This window comes from Gymnoscopelus braueri, assembly GCF_963280865.1.
Source record: "Gymnoscopelus braueri genome assembly, chromosome: 6".
Classification (NCBI taxonomy): Eukaryota; Metazoa; Chordata; class Actinopteri; order Myctophiformes; family Myctophidae; genus Gymnoscopelus; species Gymnoscopelus braueri.
Window position 1 is genome coordinate 20,501,712 of NC_137607.1, and position 23,422 is coordinate 20,525,133.

Genomic DNA, 23,422 nt, shown 5'->3' on the forward strand with positions numbered 1-23,422 from the left:
CTTTTTTGTTCTTTCTTTTTTTCCACAATGGGGGGGGGGGCTAGCGCAGCTCTGGAATCACCCTCGGTGACTCTGAGAAGGAAGGGACAGATGTATCACCGTGCCAAAAAAAACTGGCTCCCGTCCGCTCCCATTCTATCTCCTTGCAAAAAAGACTCCATATTTCCTTAACTTTTTACAGTGGGGAAAACCACTCATTTTCGATGCGAGATCACTCCGCCGTGCTGACTCGCGTGAGAGATGTTATTGTTCCAGGCGTTAGCCAGGACCATCCACCATCGTGCACGCATATATTGTTTACAATCGGGTGCTCATCGTGGAGTATGCAGCTGTAAACAACGTAGCGTTACAAACGGTGAGATCTCACTTTTTGAATACAACTCTGGCACCGAATGTGTTAACACATTGCCCGCCTTGATATTAAACATCGTTTTTTTATCCCCTTGCCAGTGTAATTACCTTAAATAGATGATCGTTGAAACGCTGTGGAAGCCACGTTGTGTAAAAAAAAATGTTCAAAGTCCCTGTGGGAAAAGAGTGACTTTGAGAGTTGTTTCACCGTACAATGTAAGTCAATGAGGAGCACATTTTTAATTATCAATTTCTAATCAATCAACCCCTACCAAAGTGGTCCTGCCCTTTAAATTGCAGCGATTTGTGTTTGTAGACACTAGACAGGCTCTGGATCATTGGACTGGTCCCTTCTCTCAGTAGCCTAATGAATTCTCTATGAGTGGCCTCGTCTCTCCTCGCCTCCAGGGTAGGGAAGGAATTAGTTGGTATCCCAACGATGCGGCAGCACCTTCTCTGCCAACACTCCAGATCCCGGATCAAATGTTTTTTGGGAGGCCTCATGAACCATGAAACTCCCTTATTGATTTATTAACTATAATTATGAAGTAATAGATTTTTAATTAAACTTTTATAAAGTATGAATGAACTAATCTATGTCATTTCATGGGGGTGAGGATCCATTTAGCCACATGAACTCTAGCGTTCCTTATTCTGGGTTGAACATTCAGCGAAAAATAACGGATCAACTGTACAAGCTCACAACGTTGCTTTGCAGTGTGTTGTGAGCTTGTAGATCGCCTATTTTCAGCTAAGTGATTTGGTGTAGATGACTTTTTTCCCCCTCTAGTATAGAGTCCTGGGGGACTCGGGTCAACGCGGTGTACAGGGTTTAAGTGGTTAAAGTTTAATTTTGAATCTACATTGGTATACAGTCAGTGTTGCCAGATTCTGTGAGAGAAACAAGCAACCAGGTCTAGGAAAAACAGCCCAAAAGAAGCGACTATGGGCCACATGAGCACCTTAACATATATATATCAGCTATTTGAAAATAGCAGATCTACAAGCTCACAACGCATCGCGATGCGACGCGTTGTGAGCTTGTAGATCGGCTATTTTCAAATAAAATCTTGCGGGGAAATTATAATAAGCAGATCTGGCAACCCTGTATACAGTGTGTAAGCATAATGTTTGATAATTAGATATGTGTGAAAAAGACAGTCCAATCCATTCCCTTATTGTTTAATTTTGTGTGACAGTGCCAGGTACAGCTAACAGGACAGACAGTGCACTGTAGAAGTGGCGTAGGAGGTACGTAGCCTTCTGGCAGGATTCGAACTGGCCGGCCAGCAAAAACGTGTGGTTCCAAAAGTCAAGCAGCTTAACCACAACAACACAACTGACAAGCACAGGACAGAGGCGAATAATGCGAATAATGCCTCTGTCCTTCAGTGCCTGGTAGAGCTGTGTGTGTGTGTGTGTGTGTGTGTGTGTGTGTGTGTGCGTGCGTGTGTGTATGACGGCGTGTGTGCGCACGTGAGGCTTGTGTGCGTTCACTCACCCGTGCAGCGATATGTGTATGCATGCAGGTGTGCATTTGTGTGTTATAGTCTGTGTTGTGGCCCTGTCCCCGTTTTCTAGTGAAGGACAGAGTTGTGATGAGAGGACAATGGCCATGGCTGGTGTCATATCTTCAATAAAATAGTCATCTACACCCATATACGCCAAGGACACTACATCTGTCATGCACGACAATAAAATACTGCCATTCTCAGCCATCTGCCCCGCACTGGAAATACTGTATATCTATCTTGCAATTAGTAGCTAGTCCAAGGTTTTACTTCACAATCCCTAAGGGAGCACAATGTTGTGAAGTGTCTTTTTCAATGGTTAGGCTGCTGTGAAAAATAATAATGGTATATTTACCTCGAGAACATAATGTGTTTTGGAGTCATAACAGAATCCTATTCTATATTAAAATTGGCTAATGGGAGGGCAGGCGGGGTGGACGGACCTCTGACGTCACTCTCATTCAGCCATAATTATATAAGGAGTTCCCAATGCAGCTACGCCCAAATATGGAGTGAGTTGTCCAACCTCAATGCGTCGTCACTCGTCAGGCATCAGGGACCATCCGGTGATGGTTGGATAGGCAGTAACGTAGGTTACTGCCTATCCAACCATCACAACCAGGAGATAACATGCATAACATGCATACAAACTGGCTCAATAGCGCCCCGTGCCAAACAGGACAATGTGGTATTGCAGGTGAAAGTGCTTTATAAGCCAGAGAGAAGTTAGTTGGAATGAGTATATCTGAGGCTTGATTTAGGCTCAAACCTTTTGAAAAACGTTTGAGGGACATAAACAATATGATATTAAATATATATATATATATATTTTTTTTTTAATTCATGGTGTAGATCCTTTAAAAATGCCAAATAGGTGGGTGGTTGGGCAGGCCGGTGAACAACATGCACTGATGTCAGACACAAACAGCTTTTACAGCCCCAATACCATTGAAATGATTTCAGATTAAAACAAAATATAAACACAAAATATATATGTGTGTGTGCGTGTGCGCGTACGTACGTACGTACTTAGGGACACACCAAGGACACCAGAATGAATGCAGTATTTCCTCAATGATTAACCCTGTGTGAGCCACTGTGCCATTTTATACATACTGTATGTGACAGAATGTGCTCGCCTGCTTTCTTACTGACATAATCTGGCTTTGTGTTTCTCCACAGCTGTCACTTCTGTCTGAGCTGGGTTTCGGCGGTGCTCTGCTCTATGTGGATCCCTGTGACAGCCCCTCTGGCCGGCGTATCTGGCAAAACACCTTCCGAGTCACACTTAACCCTGGAGGAGATCCGTCCACCCCGGGATACCCTAGCCTTGGTAAGGATTATAAAGTAATAACAGTACAGTATGTTCCACTTTACAACGTTGCAGAGGGAAACTGTATTCCAACATTGTGGAAGTTCAGCGTTTGCCACCTTATTTTGCTATTATACTTCACTTTGGCTAGACGACAGAAACACAGCATTTTAAACCCTATACTTAGTTGAATGGATCCCCAAGGGCTCTATACTAGGCTCCCTCCTGTTTTCGCTCTACACATAAGACATATGGAGACAGAGTATACCTTTTCCTCTCCTCTTCTTATAAGCTAGAAATGACGAGAACAATAATACCACTTTAATGCATATTTAATGCAACATAGCTTCTTTTTTTGAATACTCCGATTTTGTTAAAGCACAATCCCTTTCCTATCACTGAATGTGGGCAATCCCTGGAACTGACTCACATGTATTACCTTGGCCTCAGGCAGAGGACGTTGCCTCTCTATTGTATCGCTGTGACTCTTATCTACTGTATTTAAATCACCCTCCCAAGATGGCTGACCACTTTGACCCCCCAGTCTTGCCCCTACTTCCTGTTTCCTGCCCGGTCTGGCCAATAGGGACGCGTCATTACAGCTCAAGTACCTTTAGTCCTTGTAATAGTCCCAGTACCACTGTGGCAAGACCCCGAAGAGCCACAACAGATGTCTAGGTGTGTGTGGGTGTGTGGGTGTGGGCGCACACGTGCGTGTGTGTGCATGTGCACGTGTGTGTGAGTAAGAGAGAGAGAGACAGATGTTGAATGTCTGGTCTCACACCAATCACCAGTCACAAGGCTCTCCGGTTCCCAGTGCTAATCCAGCTGGGAAGAACACACGATGAGGAAGGACACCTCATTATTCATACCAAGCATACTTTATTCATGCACTGTTGCCTTATTAAGGCTTAAGCATTTAAATTTAGACAAAAATTAAACTGAAAACAGTAAGTCAGTACTGCTTAGGGCTGGTAAATTAATATTAGAATTTCGAATATGAGTAAAATATGTATATTCGAATATGAAAATGAGTATTCGAATATATAGATATATATTTTTTTTTAATGTTTGACAGGGACAATACAAACAAGATATGACACAGTCATATTATACCAGGTTGCGACGGTTGAAAGTGCTCATGTGGCCTATAGTTGCTTCTTTTGGGCTTGTTTTCCTAGACCTGGTAGCTTATTTCTCTCACTAAACATGGCAACGTTGAAAGGCCAAATGAGGAACAGTGCCACAGTTGATAGAGACACATACAGTGGCCGAACACAGTATTGCGGGTCGTCTTTAGATCCCATATTCTGAGAGGACATTGAGCCCTCATTGGCTAAAGGACCAGCCAATGAGGAAAAAGTGACGCAAAAGTCAGGACTAGCGAGTGTAGATGTAGACCAGGCTGTAAAGACAAACAAAATATGTTGTATTGGATCCGAGCACTTGATACATTGTTTTTTCTAGTGTCCCTGTCAAATAAACATAGAAAAAATTCAAATAGAAAAAAGATATTATTTTTAATAATAATATTCAAATATATTCGAATAGCTGCCAATTTTTTAGACCAATATTCGAATATCATTTCTGAGGAAAGTTACCAGCCCTAGTACTGCTGCTGCTACTACCACTATTAGTACTATTCCTACTATTAGTGGTTGTTGTAGTTTTTGTTGTAAGTAGTTGCTCTAGTACTAGTTCGTAATAATATCCTTTATGCAAAGCATCTTACAGATCATGACATGTAACATGTATGCTCTTGTCATGGTGCATGCATTTTCAATGCTACTGTACATGCTCTGTCCATGTCTTTATTCATTTTCAGCATTCCTGCTTTATTAGAGACAGAAGGGTGTATGTATGTGTGTGTGTGTGTGTGTGTGTGTGTGTGTGTGTGTGTGTTGGGGGGGGTTTTGACAAGTAACAAAGAGCCTCGGGTGGGATTTGAACCTGGGCCAGCTGTGGGAAGGACTTTAGCCTTATTTATAATGCATGCAGTCTTACCAGGTGAGCCACCGGGGCCCCATTCTGTCCATTTACTGTAGTAACTCAGCTGTCTGTGTACAGAAAAGCACCTTTCTTGGTGAACTTGAAATTATTTTTTAACTTCCCAACGCATGAGCAGAAAAGCATCTTCATCTCAGCATGCTGTCAACACGTTCTCCTTTGGGTAAAAAGATATATAAAGAAGTTACATGCGATCTGTGGAGTACCAAATGGTCTATTTGGTCGAAAAATGGTAGAGGGAGTTCCCGGGGGTCCCCAGCTAAAAGATAGATAGTTAGGAACCAAACGCACCCTTACGGGTCTGTAACTCTGAGAGTGTACAAATGGAACTAAATGGACCCTCACGGGTCCATTTAGTTCCATTTGTACACTCTCAGAGTTACATTAACATTGATTTTACAATATAAATTGGGGTCCCAGAGATAGAAATGCCATTAAATGGGGGTCCTTAGCCTAATGCATGTCAACGTGGGGGTCCTTGAAATAAAAAAAATCACACCCAGTGTGAAGTGGGCGGTGTGGTCATCACAGTGGTCATCATAGTGATGGAAGCTCACTTCAAAAAAGAAATTTTATTGAAAATAATCTTTATTGGTCATCATAGTGATGGAAGCTCACTTCCAAAAAAAACTGATTTTTGGAAGTCCATAATCTTATTTATAGGTTATTAATGTCATCATGTGTCTCGCTAGCCAATCACAGTGCTGAATAGAGTCAGCCAATAGAGTCAGCCAATCACAGTACAGCTAACTGGGCCAGCTGGGCCAATCACAGTGCAGGAAACTAATACTAATGAGATGTCCCAACCCCACTTATAGGGGCGGCTACACCGCCCAAAAATCACACCCAGTGTGAAATGAGCGGTGTTATCATCACAGTGATGGAAGCGCACTTCAAAAAATAATACTAATCTTTTTGAAGTGCGTGGTGCTATTTATAGGTTATGAATGTCGTCATGCGTCTCGCTAGCCAATCACAGTACCCCGCCAAAGGGTATGAATACTTATCAGCCAATCACAGTACAGCGATTCCAACCCCACTTATAGGAGCGGTTACACCGCTCAAAAAATTGTTGAAAATCACTGCTAGAGCCGTAAAAAACTTTATGGGGGTCCCTGGCATATCTTTTCAAATGGGGGTCCGCGGGCTAATAAGTGTCAATTTGGGGGTCCTTGACATGAAAAAGTTTGAGAACCACTGGTCTATTTATATAGCGCCTTTATCCAAAGCGCTTTTCAATGTGCATTATATTCGCCCACACATTCTCACACCCACGGCAGAGGAAACCATAAGGCACCAACCTGCTAGGGTTCAGTGTTTTGTTTTGTTCAAGGACACTTCGACACTAACTCAGGGGTAGCCGGGTATCGAACCGAGAGCCATATTTGGGCAAAGTTTCAGCGCAATCCAAACTCCACTGACTTCCAGTATTAAACAAAAGTGCTAAAATAAACATGCCAACAGAATAATTGGGGATTTACTTCCCTGGCCTACTGACAGCATGCACAAGACATTCGGTGCAGATCGGTCCACTGGTTTGTGAGATTAGCCCTAGAAAAAACAGTGGTGTAAACTAAGTACAATTACTCTGTACTTAAGTACAATTTTGAAGTGTTTTTACTATTTAAAATGTTCAGTACTTTTAGTTCTACTCCACTACATCTCAGAGGCAAATATTGTACTTTTACTCCACTACAATTATTTGAAAACTTTTGTTACATTAACCACTTCAGCCCTATATACAATTCGGTCATTTGAAAATAGCCGACGTACAAGCTCATAATGCGACGCATCGTGAGCTTGTAGATCTGCTATTTTCAAAAGATTTTTAGACATTTTAAAACTTGTGAAATGGGTATCTGCACAATGAGTAGGCCTAATACTTTCTACTTTTGGTACTTTAACACATTGGGTGCCAGAATGTTATAATAACAGAATACGTTCGGTGCCGGGAATCTCACCGTTAAGCTCCATTGTGCTGTTTAAAGCTGTAGACTCCATGACGAGCGAAAAAAAAGCATGCCTCCATTTTACCCGATGGTCCTGGCTAACGGCTGGAACGATAACATCTCTCACGCGAGTAACAATGGCGGAGCGATCGCGGATGCAAAATGAGTTGTTTTCCCCAGCGTAAAAAGTTTCTGAGTTATAGGCGTTTTAGAGAAGGAAATAGACCGGAAGCGGATGGGGAGCCATGTTTTTGACACGATGATCCATCTGGCCCTTCCTTCTCAGAATTGCCTAGGGTGATCCCAGAGCTGCTCTAGCCCCTCCCGCATGGAAATAAACAAAAAAAACAAAAAGACAAAACAACCGTATATATACGTTTTTTAGGAAAGTTGGCACTCCACGGGTGTATTTGCAAAACCGTATTAATATGGTTTTGGCACTCAATGTGTTAAGTACATTTTGATGCCAATACTTTTTGTACTTTTACTCAAGTACATTTTGAATTCCGGACTTTTACTTGGAGCAGAGTATTTCTACACCGCAGTATCGATACTTTTACTTAAGTAAGAAATGTGGGTACTTTTTCCACCACTGAGAAAAACACAGGGGCGAAAACATAATCTCCACACTTGGCCTTCGAGGGGCCTGGCGGAGAGAGAGATGGAAGTATATATGTGGAGTGGTCCCTAGTGAACAACACGCTGCCTAAATATAAATCTATAGTTGGCCAATGGACTTCATAATGTGTCCTACAGTTTGTTTTCGTCCTCCTGATTTATTATTTTGGTATTCAGATGTGTGTGTATTTATGTCTCGTCCGCCTGCTTCTCCTCCGGTTGTTAATTTGAGTGTTCCTTGTAGTATTATATCCCCTGCTGTATTGTCATGTGCTCTCTGCTGGGAACGCCAAAGTAAATCAAAGCCTCTGTCATCGGAGACATGTTGCTTCCTTCTCCCCCTTCTGTGTGTGTGTGTGTGTGTGTGTGTGTGTGTGTGTGTGTGTGTGTGTGTGTGTGTGTGTGTGTGTGTGTGTGTGAGAGCAGGCAGTGGCGGAAAAAGCACTCAATTCTTTTCACTTAAGTAAAAGTATCAATACTGCAATGTAGAAATACTCTGTTGAGTAAAAGTACAAAAGTATTGGCATTAAATATACTTAAAGTCACAAAAGTAAAAGTACTCATTATGCAGAATGTCCCATTTCACAAGTTGAAAATAGCTGATCTGCAAGCTCACAATGTGTCGCATCGCGACGCATTGTGAGCTTGTAGATCGGCTATTTTCAAATGGCCTAAACGTATACAGGGCTGAAGTGGTTAATGCATGTTTTGTAATAATAAGTAACTGTAGTTTTCAAATAATTGTAGTGGAGTAAAAGTACAATATTTGCCTGAATTTCCTCTGAGATGTAGTGGAGTAGAAGTAATAGAATAGAATATCGGAAACACTCTACTAAAGTAAACATGCCTCAAAATTGTACTTAAGTACAGCACTTGAGTAAATGTACTTAGTTACTTTACACCACTGCGTACAGGCGTGCGTATCTGTGTGTGTGCACGCACATACAGTATGTGTGCGTGCGTGCATGGCCATGCTGTTGGATGAGAGTGACTGAGCGTGTGTGTGCATATCAGCAGATCTGTGTGTGTGTGTGTGTGTGTGTGCACATGTGTGTGCCTGTTTGTGCACATGCAATACATGTGTCTTCTCCATGTGTGCATGCACAGCGATGTCACGTATACTGCACAAGGGAAGGAGAAAAATAGAGAGGTGTCTGCCAAATCCCCCACAGAGCCAGCAGTGTTTGCCTGCATTACTTCAGCAGGTGTTTTGTGTTCTGGTTGTTACATAGTGTTCCAGCATTCATCTAGTCTGTTATAGAGACCATGTTGCTTTGATCTGTGCATAAGGTCCCTGAGTGAAGATAGTCCATAAATTACAACAGGGGATGGGCAACCACCTCTTTTTTTTTAATATATACCAGGTGATCAGATTGGGCTATTGAGGTGATCAGTGTTTGATGTGCATAAATATTCCCCCCAAGATAGTCTTATCTTTATTAATACATTTTAAATTATTGACTCGTTCTTTGTTTGTTTTTTGGTTGATTGATTTATTCTATGCTTGTATTATTCTAATTAGCGGGCTATAATAAGACAAGGCAATGGTGGTTTTCACTGTTTGACCAGCTTTCAGGACCAGTACACAGAAACATTCTGAGTGTTAATTTAACTCAAAATACAACTGGATGAATCTCTCCAGAAATATTTTCAATTACAATTATTTTTGTTATTTTTTAACAGAATGGGCTCCCAGATTGCAAATGGATAAATGAACACTGAGCATTTTTCTGTGTAGATAAAATCTTATGTGAGTTATAGTTGAAACAGAAAAAAATAACAAATCATTTCATTAAACAAGTGACAGGGACTTAAATGCTTTTCCACAGCTATGGAATCATGAATTACGCATTGTGACTATTTCCAGATGTACTCAGAATTATGCATTATTACGGTCTAATTACCCCATAAATACAAATATGCGGTAGCTGTAATTGAATTCAAATTGTCACCACTGCGAATAATATCATATTCAAAGAATGTCTACAGCAACTGTTGCTATTTATTGCCCATTTTGAACAGCTTTTGTGTTTGCAGCTGCCGATTCGGGGGCATATTTGTTCCAGTGCAACAAGAGGGCAATCTGCCTGACAAAGAAATGCCATGTTTCAGTAGACACTGGAGAACCCAGCAACAAGAGAGAAATACAGAGAGGGCACGCTGGAGCCGTTTTGTCTTTTCTCTTGTCCAAAAAAATAATTGATTCTGGCATATATTTCCTTTTCAGAAATGCCTCGTGTCTTTTGCCAAGTTTGGAGCCCCTCTGGTAGCATTACGATTTCCTCTCCCCTTAGAATTTAATTTGTGTCATTTCCGTTGTTTGTATTTTGAAGATTTTTGCCCTTCACTGCCACTACCCGCAGGTCATCAAACATGTGATTGCCGTTGCACCGCTAGTCTCTTGGAGATAATCCACCCCTTCCTTACGGCTGTGCATGATTGCATTAACCTTTAATGTGCGGCCGTCCTTTCTCCCCCCCACCCCCCCCCCCCCAACTTGCACGTCTCTCCTGGCTCCTCCGGTGACCCATTTGTAAGCGCTAGCACACCCACCAGAGAGCCAGTTCAAATCATTTTCCCCATGTTAATTTCTGCACCGGTTGACAGGTGGGCCTTTTCTACTGGCTCCCCTGGGTTATTTAGAAAACCCCCACGGAAGTCAAAAGAGTTCTTTGAATAGAACATGTAGTCATTAGCATATTGATTTGAACGTGGGGTGGTTAAAGAATGTCAGAACGCTTCTTTTTCTCCTTCTTCTTTTTTTGTCCTTTTAAACGAACAATCATTGCCATGCAGATGTGAGTGGAGGAAGGGCGCAGCGCTCGAGGTCTTCTGTAGAATATTGAGCCATATTGTTAATGTCTCTGGAATTGCCTGCTGATTGGAGGAGAGTCCAACAGACCTTTGCTCAATACAGACAATGAAAAAAATACATAAGACATTTACAATCTTTCATTTGAACCAACGGAGGGAGGTATGTGTGATGGTAATTGCACTGCTCTTGGACAAGGACAACAAATGTCCGAATCCCTTGCAAATTTCACACGAGTGTTTACTAATGACCAAAGCAGTGTTGAGGAGTAATGTATAGTGCTATGCTGAAACTTTTACCACTGAGCTGATAGAGCTTGCCTGCTTGCTTTGGGGAGAAATTGAATTTTGACCAAACCAGAAACGGGTTCTATTACCCCCCAAAAAATACATTTCAACTCAATCGAAAATCGGCGATCGGAAACCGGCGAAAGTGGCCGTTTTCAAGATGTTTTGGCCATTATCTCTGGGACAAAAGGTCCAATCTGCTCAGTTCAAAGCTTGTTGGACTTTGAGGACATTAAGCACGCAATGACACGTTTTCGGGTTATTTGGGTTTTCTAGGGGAGGCGAGATCTTAGTTGGGCAGGCGACCGCCTGTCCTGCCTCTGCAGTGGGTACGCCTCGGGTCAAAGGTCGTGTCCAATCTAGACATGATCAAAATGTCTCAATAGAAGAGCTGTTAGACCAAATACAACCACCCCAGTTGTATAAGGTAGATTGTATTAATAGACTCTACCATACAGATTTGACTAAATAACATTTTATTTGAAAAAAAAAAAGCATAATTGACCTTTAATATGCATAACATTTATTCTATTTTGCCACATTATCATGGTTGAACTTCCCCATATCCTTGTGACAGCAGTAAGAGTTTGATTGGAATTCATTAGTTGTTTCATATGAGGTTATGATGGCTGCGGCTGGGTAGAGGGGCATGGAATGGAGATGTATGGGGCCATATAATCCTTGACATCACACTTGAGTGAATTGAGATTACATGGACACATTTAAATTTCACTGATTAGCTCTCAAGCCAGGCAGTTAACTAAAAAGATTTGAACAAGCTACCAACATGATTTTCTTTTTTTTTTATGCTTGTAGTTCATCATGAGAAAGTTATAAGCTCCTTACTTGTTTTTTGTTTTGTTTAGTTTCTGAAATTAAAAGCAAATGCAGCAGCAATCTCAAAGCAATCACTCACTGAGTCGGATCAAATTGCTTCATGTTGATGTCAATATTTTAACAAGATTGATTTGGAATTGGTTAAAAGGATCTCTGGCTAATAAGCCAAATATACCTTAATACATTATAATTGCCCTCTATAACTAAAAAGTATTTTAAAAATATTTATATTAAATATTTTATATATTTTAGAAACGGCTCATCTTTTACTCAAGAGGGGCAATGATGATGTCATTTGTCCATGTGTGGTCTAGCCCTATGGAATTAAGGGAATGCATGTGCAAAAAACTATATTTTCAAATATATATTATCAAATCAATATATTGATTTGATGTTCATAATACCTTATAGTAAGTATTAAGTTGTTTTTTTATTTTCACATGCATTCCATACATTCCATAGGGCTGGACCACACATGGACAAATGACATCATCAATTAGTAACGGGCATTGCCCCTATTGAGTGAAAGATGAACTTTTTATAAAATAAATACAATATTTAAGGTGTTTTACATTTTTACAATTTAGTTATAGAGGACAATTATAATGTATTAAGGCATATTTGGCTTATTAGCCAGGGATCCTTTTAACCCATTAAGACCTGAAGCCGATTCTACAATGTCTTCTAAATCCTAACAGTATTCTGAAAAAACGTATGTTTCTATATCTGTGGTGCTCAAACTTTTTCATGTCAAGGACCCCCAAAATGATGTATTTGGCCGTCGACCCCATCTCAAAATATTTTGTTCCAGGGACCCCCAGAAGCAAAGATTTGAGTTAAAAATGTTTAAAACAGTACATATTCAAAGATTTGCACACATTTTCACAATTTTTCAACAAAATCTACAAGCTCATATCTATGAGCTATGAGCTTGTATATCTGCTATTTTTTAATAGCCAAAGTGTAAAATAAGGCTTTTTTTTTAGCTCAAATGAAAAAGTGACACAGATGCGTTCCAGGTCCTAGTGGATTAAAGCATGTCAAAGAAAGAGCTCTTACTGTACTGTAGGTTGTATAGTGAAACTATCAAACAGACTTAACAGAAATGAGTTCCAAGGTGAAAACTAAGTTTAGTAACTTCATTGGGGAATTGAGCTCAAACAGAGAAAAGTAGCTTCTCTTTTCATCCTTATACTGCGAGTTGGTTTCATCGCTGCGGCTTCATTACTGCTAATTGGCTGTTTAGTGGGACAATGCTATGGCTGAATGTGGGAGCTGTGCGTCTGTAGCATTAGCATTGGTACTGCCTGAATTATGCATGGAGGTTAAAGCTTCTGAAAGTTTCTCCATATGATTTATTAACCCATTAAGACCGGGAACACATCTGTGTGTCATTTATAAGATTTCTTTGGGAATAAAAAAAAAAAGCAGATATACAAGGGGATATACAAGCTATGAGCTTGTATATCTGCTATTTTTGCAGCAGATAATACTATACTATATACGATATACGATATATTATTTTTTTAGCTTGTAGATCTGCAACAAAAAAAAATTATCGTGGAAAAATCGTGCACATCTTTGAATATATATATTTTTAAAGCAAACATTTTAAACTCAAATCTTCGCTTCTGGGGGGTCCCTGGAACTACATATTTTGACATGGTGTCCGCGGCCAAATACATATCATTTTGGAGGCCCTTGACATGAAAAAGTTTGAGAACCACTGATATTAAAGCAACATAAGTTTAAAAAAACAAAACTGTTTGGATTTAGAAGACATTTGTAGAATCCTCAGATGAGCTTGTATTATCTGCTATTTTTGAATAGCCCAAAGAAATCTAAAAACGACACACGGATGCGTTCCCGGGTTTGAGCGGGTTAATGCACGCTCGCAGATAGGACTAGATTAGGTCTGTGTCAGGGATAACGGAACAATCACACACTAATGCAACTCCGTTGTGGAGTAATTACTGTATGTGACATAAAGTTGAACCGGAATCACAGCAGGAATCGTGTAATTATTCAAAAGGCTTTCAATTTTAATAATGGATGCTCGCTAAATACCAAGTTCCTACTGAGCTTTTTTTTGTCGCTTGAATAGTGTAAGAAAGATAGAAGGAAATAAGCCTTGTGCTCATTAATTGTGGGTCAGTTAGGGCTAAGTTATGAAATCATATTATACCGTATGGTGAGTTTACATCTCCACATCAAATGTATAAAATGTATTGAAATCCTTTGAAAATAGCCGATCTACAAGCTCACAATGAGCTTGTAGATCGCCTGTTTTCAAATGGCCAAAATGTATATAGGGCTGACGTTGTTAATGCATGTTTTGTATTAATAATCTAAATCTACAAAGTAACTACTAACTAAAGTTTTCAAATAATTGATACTGGAGTAAAAGTACAATATTTGCCTCTGAGATGTAATGGAGTAGAAGTAAAAGTACTGAAAATTGGAAATACGCAAGTTAAGTAAAAATACTTCAAAATTGTACTTAAGTACAGTACTTGAGTAAATATACTTAGTTACTTTACAACACTGTCTGCATGGTACAACATCTGTGGAGCTCCCTCTAATAACTTTACATTACTAAGCATAGAAAAGTAAATGCACTAGATACCTTTTATATGGGTACCAATTGTTTTTTACAATCCTGTGACTCATACACATTTTTATATGTGATACTCCTCTCTCTGCCACTGGAGGCTAATTCAGTGAACAGGGGAAAAGATTTGTTTTGGGGATAGAGTTTAAGGATCAGCCAAACTCATTTATTTTTTAGAGGTCTGCAGCTTCTTTTTAAGGATCTTGGGGATGCTAGTGCTAGTGTACCAGGAAGGGCAGGTTAAAGGGAGTATTAAAATATTTTAAAAGTATATATTCTGCCTTGTTAACATGCCCAAGTACCCATACAACCCAAGGTTCTACCAAAGATCAACATGCTTCAAGGTTTTAATTCCATTTAGTCCGGGAAAGAATCTGTCATTTTCAGATTTCTTTGGCTATTCAAAAATAGCAGATCTACAAGCTCCCCCCCCCCCCCCATCACAACATGACCCCCAGAAGCACAGATGTGAGACATTTTAGCTTGTAGATCCGTTATTATTGAAAATGTAGAGAAAAAAAGATGTGCACACATTTTCACGATAAAAATAAATAAATAGCAGATCTACAAGCTCATAGCACTCTGTGTCTTAATGGGTTAATTACATTGTAAGGGCGTTCTATACCATAGTTTGCCAAGCCTCCAGAGTATTACTTATTGTCTTGTCCATGGAACCAGCCTCAAAAGTAACCGTAGCCGTCATGTTCAAGCAGATACACAAACTCACTCTAGTTAAAAAATTAATCACACACAGACCTTTCTGAACCTTCGCCTTACAGCCTATTTCATGGGTGATCCATCATGCGCGCCAAGTGTGTGTGTTTAACCCACTAAAGGACACACTGGGCCTTCATTATGCTATACTTTGTGGGTCCCAAAATGCTTGGCTCTCTCTCTCTGTCTTTTCCTTGGGTTCTTGATATGTTGAACCAGGGAGGACATTGGATGTGCAGCGGAGCTTCAAATTGGCTCCCTCGTCTCATGTCGACAGCCATGGGTTTTTGTGGTAATAGACATGCAAATAACACAGGTCGTGTGTGCAAGTGTGTGCGTGTGTGTGTGTGTGTGCGCGCCCTCACATTCATATCTCCAATGCAGGACAGCACCTTAGCACTCAGTCAATAACATTATGGAAATGTGCTGCAAATTATTTTGGTCTATAGCTGTTTGACTTGGATAACAAGGTAGTCCGATGAGCCAGTTAGCAAGATGACACTATAACAGAATGAGGTGTTTGTATTGTCACAGACTGTGGCACAGACAGACAAGGAGGGAGAAAGAAACAGATACTGTACAGAGAGAGAGAGAGAGAGAGAGAGAGAGAGAGAGAGAGAGCAAATACTCAATTAAAGAATCAGAGATATATCTGAGTATCAAGTTATTTACTTCATTTCACCCTGTTTACCTTTCTCAGACGAAAACACAAAGCTTCCCCTTTTCTCTTTTTCTCTCAAGTTTGACATGCTTATCAAAGTCATGTTACTCAGTTATATTGTACTGTATCTTCTTTTTGGATAATTGGTTTTCCACACATCTATTAATTTTGTCACAGTAGTATTACACGGCCAATGTCTCTGGCTCAGTTGTGGTCGAGGTGTAGAAATTCTTTATGTGGAAACCAACTTTGGTCCTGTTGAATCCAAATTTAACTGACTTAAAAATTGAGAGGCACCTAAAGTGGAGCATGTTTGCTTAATTGCGTTGGCATAATTATTGCCGTTCTCAAGACAGTTGCTCCCCCTGCAGAAGGGTTTTTTTGTGTGCCATTTCCGAGGTGCATGTGTGCAAGAATAGAGTCCGGGGGGAAATTTGAACATCTGTGTCTAGCTTGCCTCAGTATACCCAGGAGAACACTGAGAATAGATGGTTTGCCTATAGGAATCTGCTACAGCCAGTAGAATATGAACACATATATGTAATACAGTATATGGTAATAACATGGCAATAACTTACAATACAACATTTATTCATCTGCAGCTATAACCTTGCACCGGAAGGTGTAACCGTGCCATGTGGATCTGTGTTTTGTCCTTCATGGACCAATACTTTTTTATAAAATTGTCCCCTGTAACACTCTATTAGGGGTGTTAAGACCCAGCAGGTCTCTATTTGGAGCAATGATTTTTTTCCGACGTGTGTGTGTGTGCGTGTGTGTGTGCATGTGTGTGTGCGTGCGTGTGTGTGCGTGTGCGTGTGCGTGTGCGTGTGCGTGTGTGTGTGTGTGTGTGTGTGTGTGTGTGTGTGTTCTTTTGGGACGACCAAGGACAAAAGAATGCTCCACATAAAACGCCTGATGGAAATCACAGTCGAAAACCTAACCTAAAAAGAAGCTATAACTTTTATAAATTGAGAATGTATTATTTTCGTTCATTTTGAAAATGTACACTGTGATTTTTGTGTTTGCAACATAATGCGTTAAAGGTACAATGATATGGGGCAGGATGGGAATAATGACATAAGATGGGTTCCAGTAAGATTTTAACAATCACACGTTGTATGATTAAGTATAAATCAGGTTAAAGACATCAAGATGACACAACAAATGGAAATTAGAATCTTATATTATTTTAGTATGGTTCTTCTTTCTCTCCTTTTGTCCCTCTTTTTTTCTTTTCTTTGCTATATGTTGTTTAATTTTATTTCCTAAAAATAAAATAAGGCAGAATAGCAATAAGCGTTGTAAGGCAAAATAATCACAGAGCCTCCACTTACTGGCTCTCCTCTGCCCAATTACACTGTTCTTCTCTTTCTCCTCCATCTCTCTACCCCTCTCTCTCCTCTAGCTGTTCCTTCCACAGCTCTCCTCAAATGTGATTGACAGTTTACAATTGTCAAAGCTGCAAAAGTTATATATACACAAAAAAAAAGTTAATCACACATAGTGTACACACACACGCGTATATATATATACATTTTTAGAGGTGTGCATTGGCACTGCCCTCACGATCCAATTCGATTAAGTTTCACCAGGTAACGATTCAATTCGATTACGATTAACCTTGTAACAATTCGATTCAATTCTACTCTAACTCTATATTATTACTGCACAACATGGCAACTTTTTCACCAGTCAATACAAGCAGTCAGATGTACTGAACAACATATAAACCTGTGCAATTATCAATATGATAACATTATTTTTGCCATTTGTGAATCGATTCATGATCGTCCAGGCCTGCATCGCGATTAACACATTGAATGCCAAAAACGGTCCGGACCGTTTTTGAGGGTCCAAACGAGAAGTGCCGAAAACGGTCCGGACCGTTTTTGACCCAATTCTATTTTTATACATGTGGGCCACGTGGGGCGCTAAAACGAAACTTTGACATCACCCAAGGAGTTTCTGAGAAGAAGAGCATGGATCTGGCTCCATGTCAAAAATCCTTCCGGTCGGCGTTTTCAATGTTATCTCCTTGACTAAAAGCTTAATATCTCCATTTCTTTTTAATGTGGTGGAAACGAGCCGTTTTCGATCGGCGATCACGCTGCAATGGAGGGTCGCGTTGGAAATATTATTGTTCCAGGCGTTAGTCGGGACCCTCCGCCGTCTCGCACGCACGCTTTGTTTACATGCACTTCCTCGTCGGGGCTTCTCACAGCACGAAACGTTTAACGCAAGTGGATGGAAGAAATGCAGGCACTCAACGTATAATATTTTAATAAACCTCTGGCACCCAATGTGTTAATCTATGAATAGATTATTTTTTACACCATTAATGGTTTAGGTGTACAATATACTTCTGTTCAATGATGGTAGATACTGTATTGCAGAAAACGCTGTGCTGCGTTGTTATCGACCGAGTGTGCCAGTGTGCCAAACTAGGGGCCCTTGTCTTTGTGTTTCTCTGTTTGGTTCTCGCTCCCTCTATCCCTGTCTGTCTCTTTTTCTCTCTCGTGTTCTCTCTTTCTTTCCACACACAGGCAGCTTTGGAAGCATATCGCCCTGAGATGGGACTACTATAGTACACTATATGTCTTCCCTCAGGCTTACACACCAACTGTAGTGGGTCAAACACTCAGAAGTGTGCCCTGAATGTGAGTCAGTGAGCAAACCCTGCCAGACTGACTCAGTAGCCACTTTTTCCACTGTAGGGGTTACAGCCCCGATCCATAATAGTTACATAATGGCACCCTCTGTTGAAACACTGTTGCCAGACTCCGACCTTTGCCTTTATATCTGGATTCAGTGGGCAATACATGTACTCCCCCCTTTTTTTTTACTTTAAATGCTGTAATAGGTTTATTCATTATGTGGGATACCTTCAAAGACCTGCATTTTGAGTTAACTTGGACAATGAAAGTTAAAAAAAAAGGAAGGTCATTCATATATATTAGTTAAGTCAAATAAACCTACTGTAATTGTTATTCCCTAGAGCACTTACATTATTTTGCTGAATGAGACCTGGTATCTTTAAAAAAAATACTTTATATTGGAATAAAAAACAAACAAACGTTTGTTTGTTTGTTTTGTTTTTTGTTCCTAGGGCTCTTTGTGCCCTAGAAACACACTCACATATCTTTCAGAAACAGTTGTTAGGCTTTTGTCTGAAAGAGGCATGTTAAAACAGTTTATGGATGTTTTGTCTCAGTGAATGGGTTCTCTTGTATTGTGACATTGATGTATGTACTGTATGATGTACTGTACTGTACTGTATATGGGCAATAGTACTGCAAGTTATATTATGTTTGCCGGCTTATCACACACTGAGTGTTACAGTATGTGTGTTCAGACCTCCTATGGGACCTGAACAGAACATTGTCCCAGACATATGTCTTGGTTGTATTGCAGGTTGTAAAACAGGCTGTCAAGTCCACAGGTTTATTTACTAAATACTTTGTGTATATGTATACTACACATGATTACATTTAGTGTAATTACATGTTGTCTTGTAAATTGCATGTGGCTAATTGTATCACCACTTGACTCTACTTGAGAGTTACAGTAGAGTGTGATTGCCTGATTAGGAAGCCTAAGTATGACTGGACCACAGAGCCTCGAGCGGGTGTGCTGTTTAGCTGTTCTATTGATGGAGTAGGTCATACATGGGCAACTGGCGGCCCGGGGGCCACATGCGGCCCCCACATTCACTTAATGCGGCCCGCAGGTTAATATCAGAATGCTGATATATTATTGATTTCAGCTGTTACAATTCCAAACATGCAAACATCATAAACATGACCAGCTTTAATTACTTCAGTCTATATTAGTATCTTAATGACTATTATCACAATTCTTGAGTCTTTTTTTATGTCCAATGTATTTGTATTTAAGTTCATAAAGTTAACATAAGTATAACTAAATGCATTTGAAATTAAATACACATTTTACTTTTCAGGATTCAATTAAAAAATAACAAAACAAATCAGGATTCCAATAAAAAAATAACAAAATCAATCAGGATTCCAATTCAAAAATAGCAAAAATAGCAGATCTACAAGCTCAAAACGTGTCGCATTGTAGATTTTTGCTACTTTTGTGTGACATAGAATGCTGTAAAAAGTTAAAACTAGAAAAAGTGCTCCTCGGAGCACAAGTCTCCACCAGGTCAGGTAGGTTATTATGGACTCCTGGTGGCGCTATAATAGGCCAATGTGAAAAGGGTGCCATTTATTCCTAGGCTGTGCACGGCAATCGGACACTGCATGCATGATTTGAGGCATTTTGTTCTAAAAATGTGTTTTGCTAATTTTGACCTGTTGGTGGCGCTATAACATGCCAATGTTAAAAGGTTCCTCAACGTAGTGCAAATGTGCATTCAAAGTTTCACCACAATCGGACGCTGCGTTCATGATTTGCGGCATTTTGTTCAAAACGGGCCACTCCTGCAAACATTACATGTCAATGTTAGCCAATCAGGATGGAATATGAAAAATCAAACAGATCCGTCTTGATCACATGACTATAGAGATCATGTGTACCTATTTGCGTGAAATTTGGATCAAATCTGAGGGCTTAATATCAAAAAATGTGTTTTACATAAGTCTGCCTCCTGGTGGCGCTATAAAAGGCAAATGTGAAAAATGCAGGGCAAAGGTTTTTCCTTGGCCTCTAGAGAGTGTGCATACAAAGTTTTACACTGATCGGTGTAGTTATAGGTAAAAACACGAATCGGCCTGTTACAGCGCCACCATGAGGCTGATTTGAACATTTTCAAATGGCATTTCTTCCTCGGCCTAATGGGAATGTGTGAGCAAAATTTCACGGAAATGGCATGCTGTGTTCATGATTTGAGGCATTTTGTTCGAAACGGAGTACTCCTGCAAACTTTGAAAGCCAATTTTTGCCAATCAGGATGGAATATGAAAAATCAGAAATTTGCCGTTTCTTTTAACACTTGCATGACTAAGCTATCAATATGACCGATTTTGAGAATTTAAAGTGGATTATCTTCTCTCATGAAGCTCTGAGAAAGTTCCCCTTTCATGACTTTTCCTAAATATTTGTTTCAAATCATCTCCGTTTTTTTTTTCTTCTGAAACGTATTATAAATATGAAATATATACCATATATACCATCCCAACCGTTATATTTTGGCTAAATTGACCGCTCTCCCCCTCTCTCCCCCAGGCAAGAGCAGTTCACACCTCTAGACCCCCCGCAGAGCGGCCCGTAGACGAGCAGACTCAGAGTCCATGTTGCCATGTCTGCTTATTATAAGCGACTTTGGGCTTGTTTTTCACGTCTTTCTATTATTATTATTATTATTATTATTATTATTATTATTACAATTATATATATATATAATTACATTATAATGGTAATAATAATATAGCTGCCCACATGTTTTGTGCACAGTTTGCACACTGGGTTGTTTACAAGTTACTATAGTTCGCTTGCTGCTACTAGATTTATAGCAGCATTACAAATTTTTTATTAGGTCTTAGGTATTAGGTGCAAATTAGCCTCGACTATAAACCCCATAATACAATGCAATGTTTTCCTTCATTTTGTGTTGTTTGTTTAATTCTGGACTTTGACTGACCTGTAACGAAGTAGCTACTAAATTGCACACATTTACATTATTCAAGGATGGATTTCAGTGCATTCCTCTGTAATGGCCGAAAGATTGGAACCTTTGTAGTAGTGTTATTTATGGAAGATGTCCTAACAGGTGCTAACGGTCCTCATGATGACATATAGGAGACACACAGAAAGGCACAATGTATGCAGTAACATTTTCATAGACCTGCCTGCTTATTTCTCTCTCAAAATTTGGCGACCCATTTTCCACGTTCCCTTTCACTGCAAACTGCGGTGGGAAAAGATTGGATCTACAAGCATACAGCTAGTCACGCAGCAACTGTTTTATGCATGAAGATCAGATATTTTGCGCAGGATTGAGCACATTTGTGAGCAGGCCTGGTGTTTGTTTCAGGCATCAACTCGCGAGTTGAAAAACAGTAGAAACTAGCTAAATAACTTTTTTTTGGCTCTGATCTGATCAGCAGAAAGGATTATTCATTCATTTTCCTCCGTGTGTTTGATGACCCCGCCCCATTTTGAGCTATACCAACCTTTCAGCTAAACAGGCCGCTCGTTTCTATGGAAGTATTCCACTGTATTCCACAACGTGTAGCTAGGCATAGCCTCGTTAGCTCGTTGTGGCGTGCAACATGGCGTTTGCACTTTCTTCATTTACAGCCCGTGCATCGACATAAACGTTCAGATTTCAAATGTAAAGTGCTTAACGCATGGCCACGGATGTTACAATTATGTACGGGCCCACATAAGTACACGTATCTTCCGTATTGTTCAATAAAAAGCATTTTAATCCGATCGGTGGCCATTTTATCCATTTGCTTTCAACTACGCGACCGCATCGGTTGGGAGGCGTATTGCACTCTTGATACATTATATATATGAAAAAATGGCTGCCGATCGGATTGAAATGCTTTTTATTGAACAATGCTGAAGATACGGGTACTTATACCCACCCGAAGTGAATTGTAACATAGCCATGGGGTAAGCACTTTATATTTGACAACTGAACGTTTATGTAGATGTACAGGCTGTAAATGAACAAAGTGCAAACGCCATGTTGCAGTTCAACAAAGACGTCACGACGTCGTGTAGCTGCTTATTTGCAGTGGTGGGAAGTACATTTACTCAAGTACTGTACTTAAGCTCACAACGCGTCGCATCGCGACGTACATTGGCTATTTGAAAATTGCCGATCTACAAGCATGCATTGTGAGCTTGTAGATCTGCTATTTTCAAATAAATTAACGTTAACGAAATCAACACTGCATGGAAGTAGAAATGAGATCCCCACATACACAAATCACAAATCATGATGACATATAGGAGACAGATAGAAATACACACTAGCCTACTGCCTACACTTTCATAGACCTGCCTGCTTATTTCTCTCTCAAAATTTGGCAACCCAGTTTCAACTCTCAGCTTTTTAGAAGACAATGGAACCCCCCACTGTTTGGGGGAGAAAGTGTGAACTAGTCTGGAGAACAGAGGGAGACAGTGGCCAATAGGATAGCCTGATTTGGGGATCAAAATGATATTTTTTCAGGCTTGGTGGAGGAGAATGAAACCTCAGTCATGCGAGTGTTAATGACTATAGAGATACTGTGTACCGATTTGGGGGATTTTTGGCCAAAATCTGTAGGAGTACTGTCCAAAAATGTGTTTTGCAAAAAGCGGCCTCCTGGTGGCGCTATAACAGGCCCATGTGAAAAATGTGGGGCAGAGGTTCTGCTCTGGCATCCAGGGAGTGTGTGTGCACAGTTTCTCTGCGATCAAGCCAACGGTGCCAGAGATTAGCTGTACACAAAATGACAGAATGACGGACGGACACACACACGGACACACACACGGGCACACACACGGACACACGGACGGACGGACAGGGGCGAAAACATACTCTCGCCATGCCTTTCGGCCTGGCGGAGACAATAAGGAGAGACAGTATATGCAATATGGCCCTCTGGAGTGAGTGTGGCCCTCTCCATCATCAAAGTGATGCCATGCATACCACAACTAAGAATAATAAACACAAGGTTCATGAGTTAATTAGCATTATTAATGCACATTATCAATCCACTAAGGGTAAAAAGGAAGCTTTCAAGCCTTCATCAAAAACAAATGGGCAGAATCTCAGTTGATTCAAAC

General features: G+C 40.3%; 1 protein-coding gene across 2 annotated transcripts in view; it reads left to right on the top strand.

Annotated features, from left to right (window-relative positions):
* naaladl2 (N-acetylated alpha-linked acidic dipeptidase like 2) overlaps positions 1-23,422 on the top strand; it is a 482,128-nt gene that overhangs the window by 235,568 nt on the left and 223,138 nt on the right. For both annotated transcript variants that reach the window (XM_080429707.1, XM_080429708.1), the window contains exon 8: positions 3,045-3,195. In XM_080429707.1, coding sequence (XP_080285833.1) covers positions 3,045-3,195 — 151 coding nt within the window. The remainder of the gene's footprint in view (positions 1-3,044; positions 3,196-23,422) is intronic.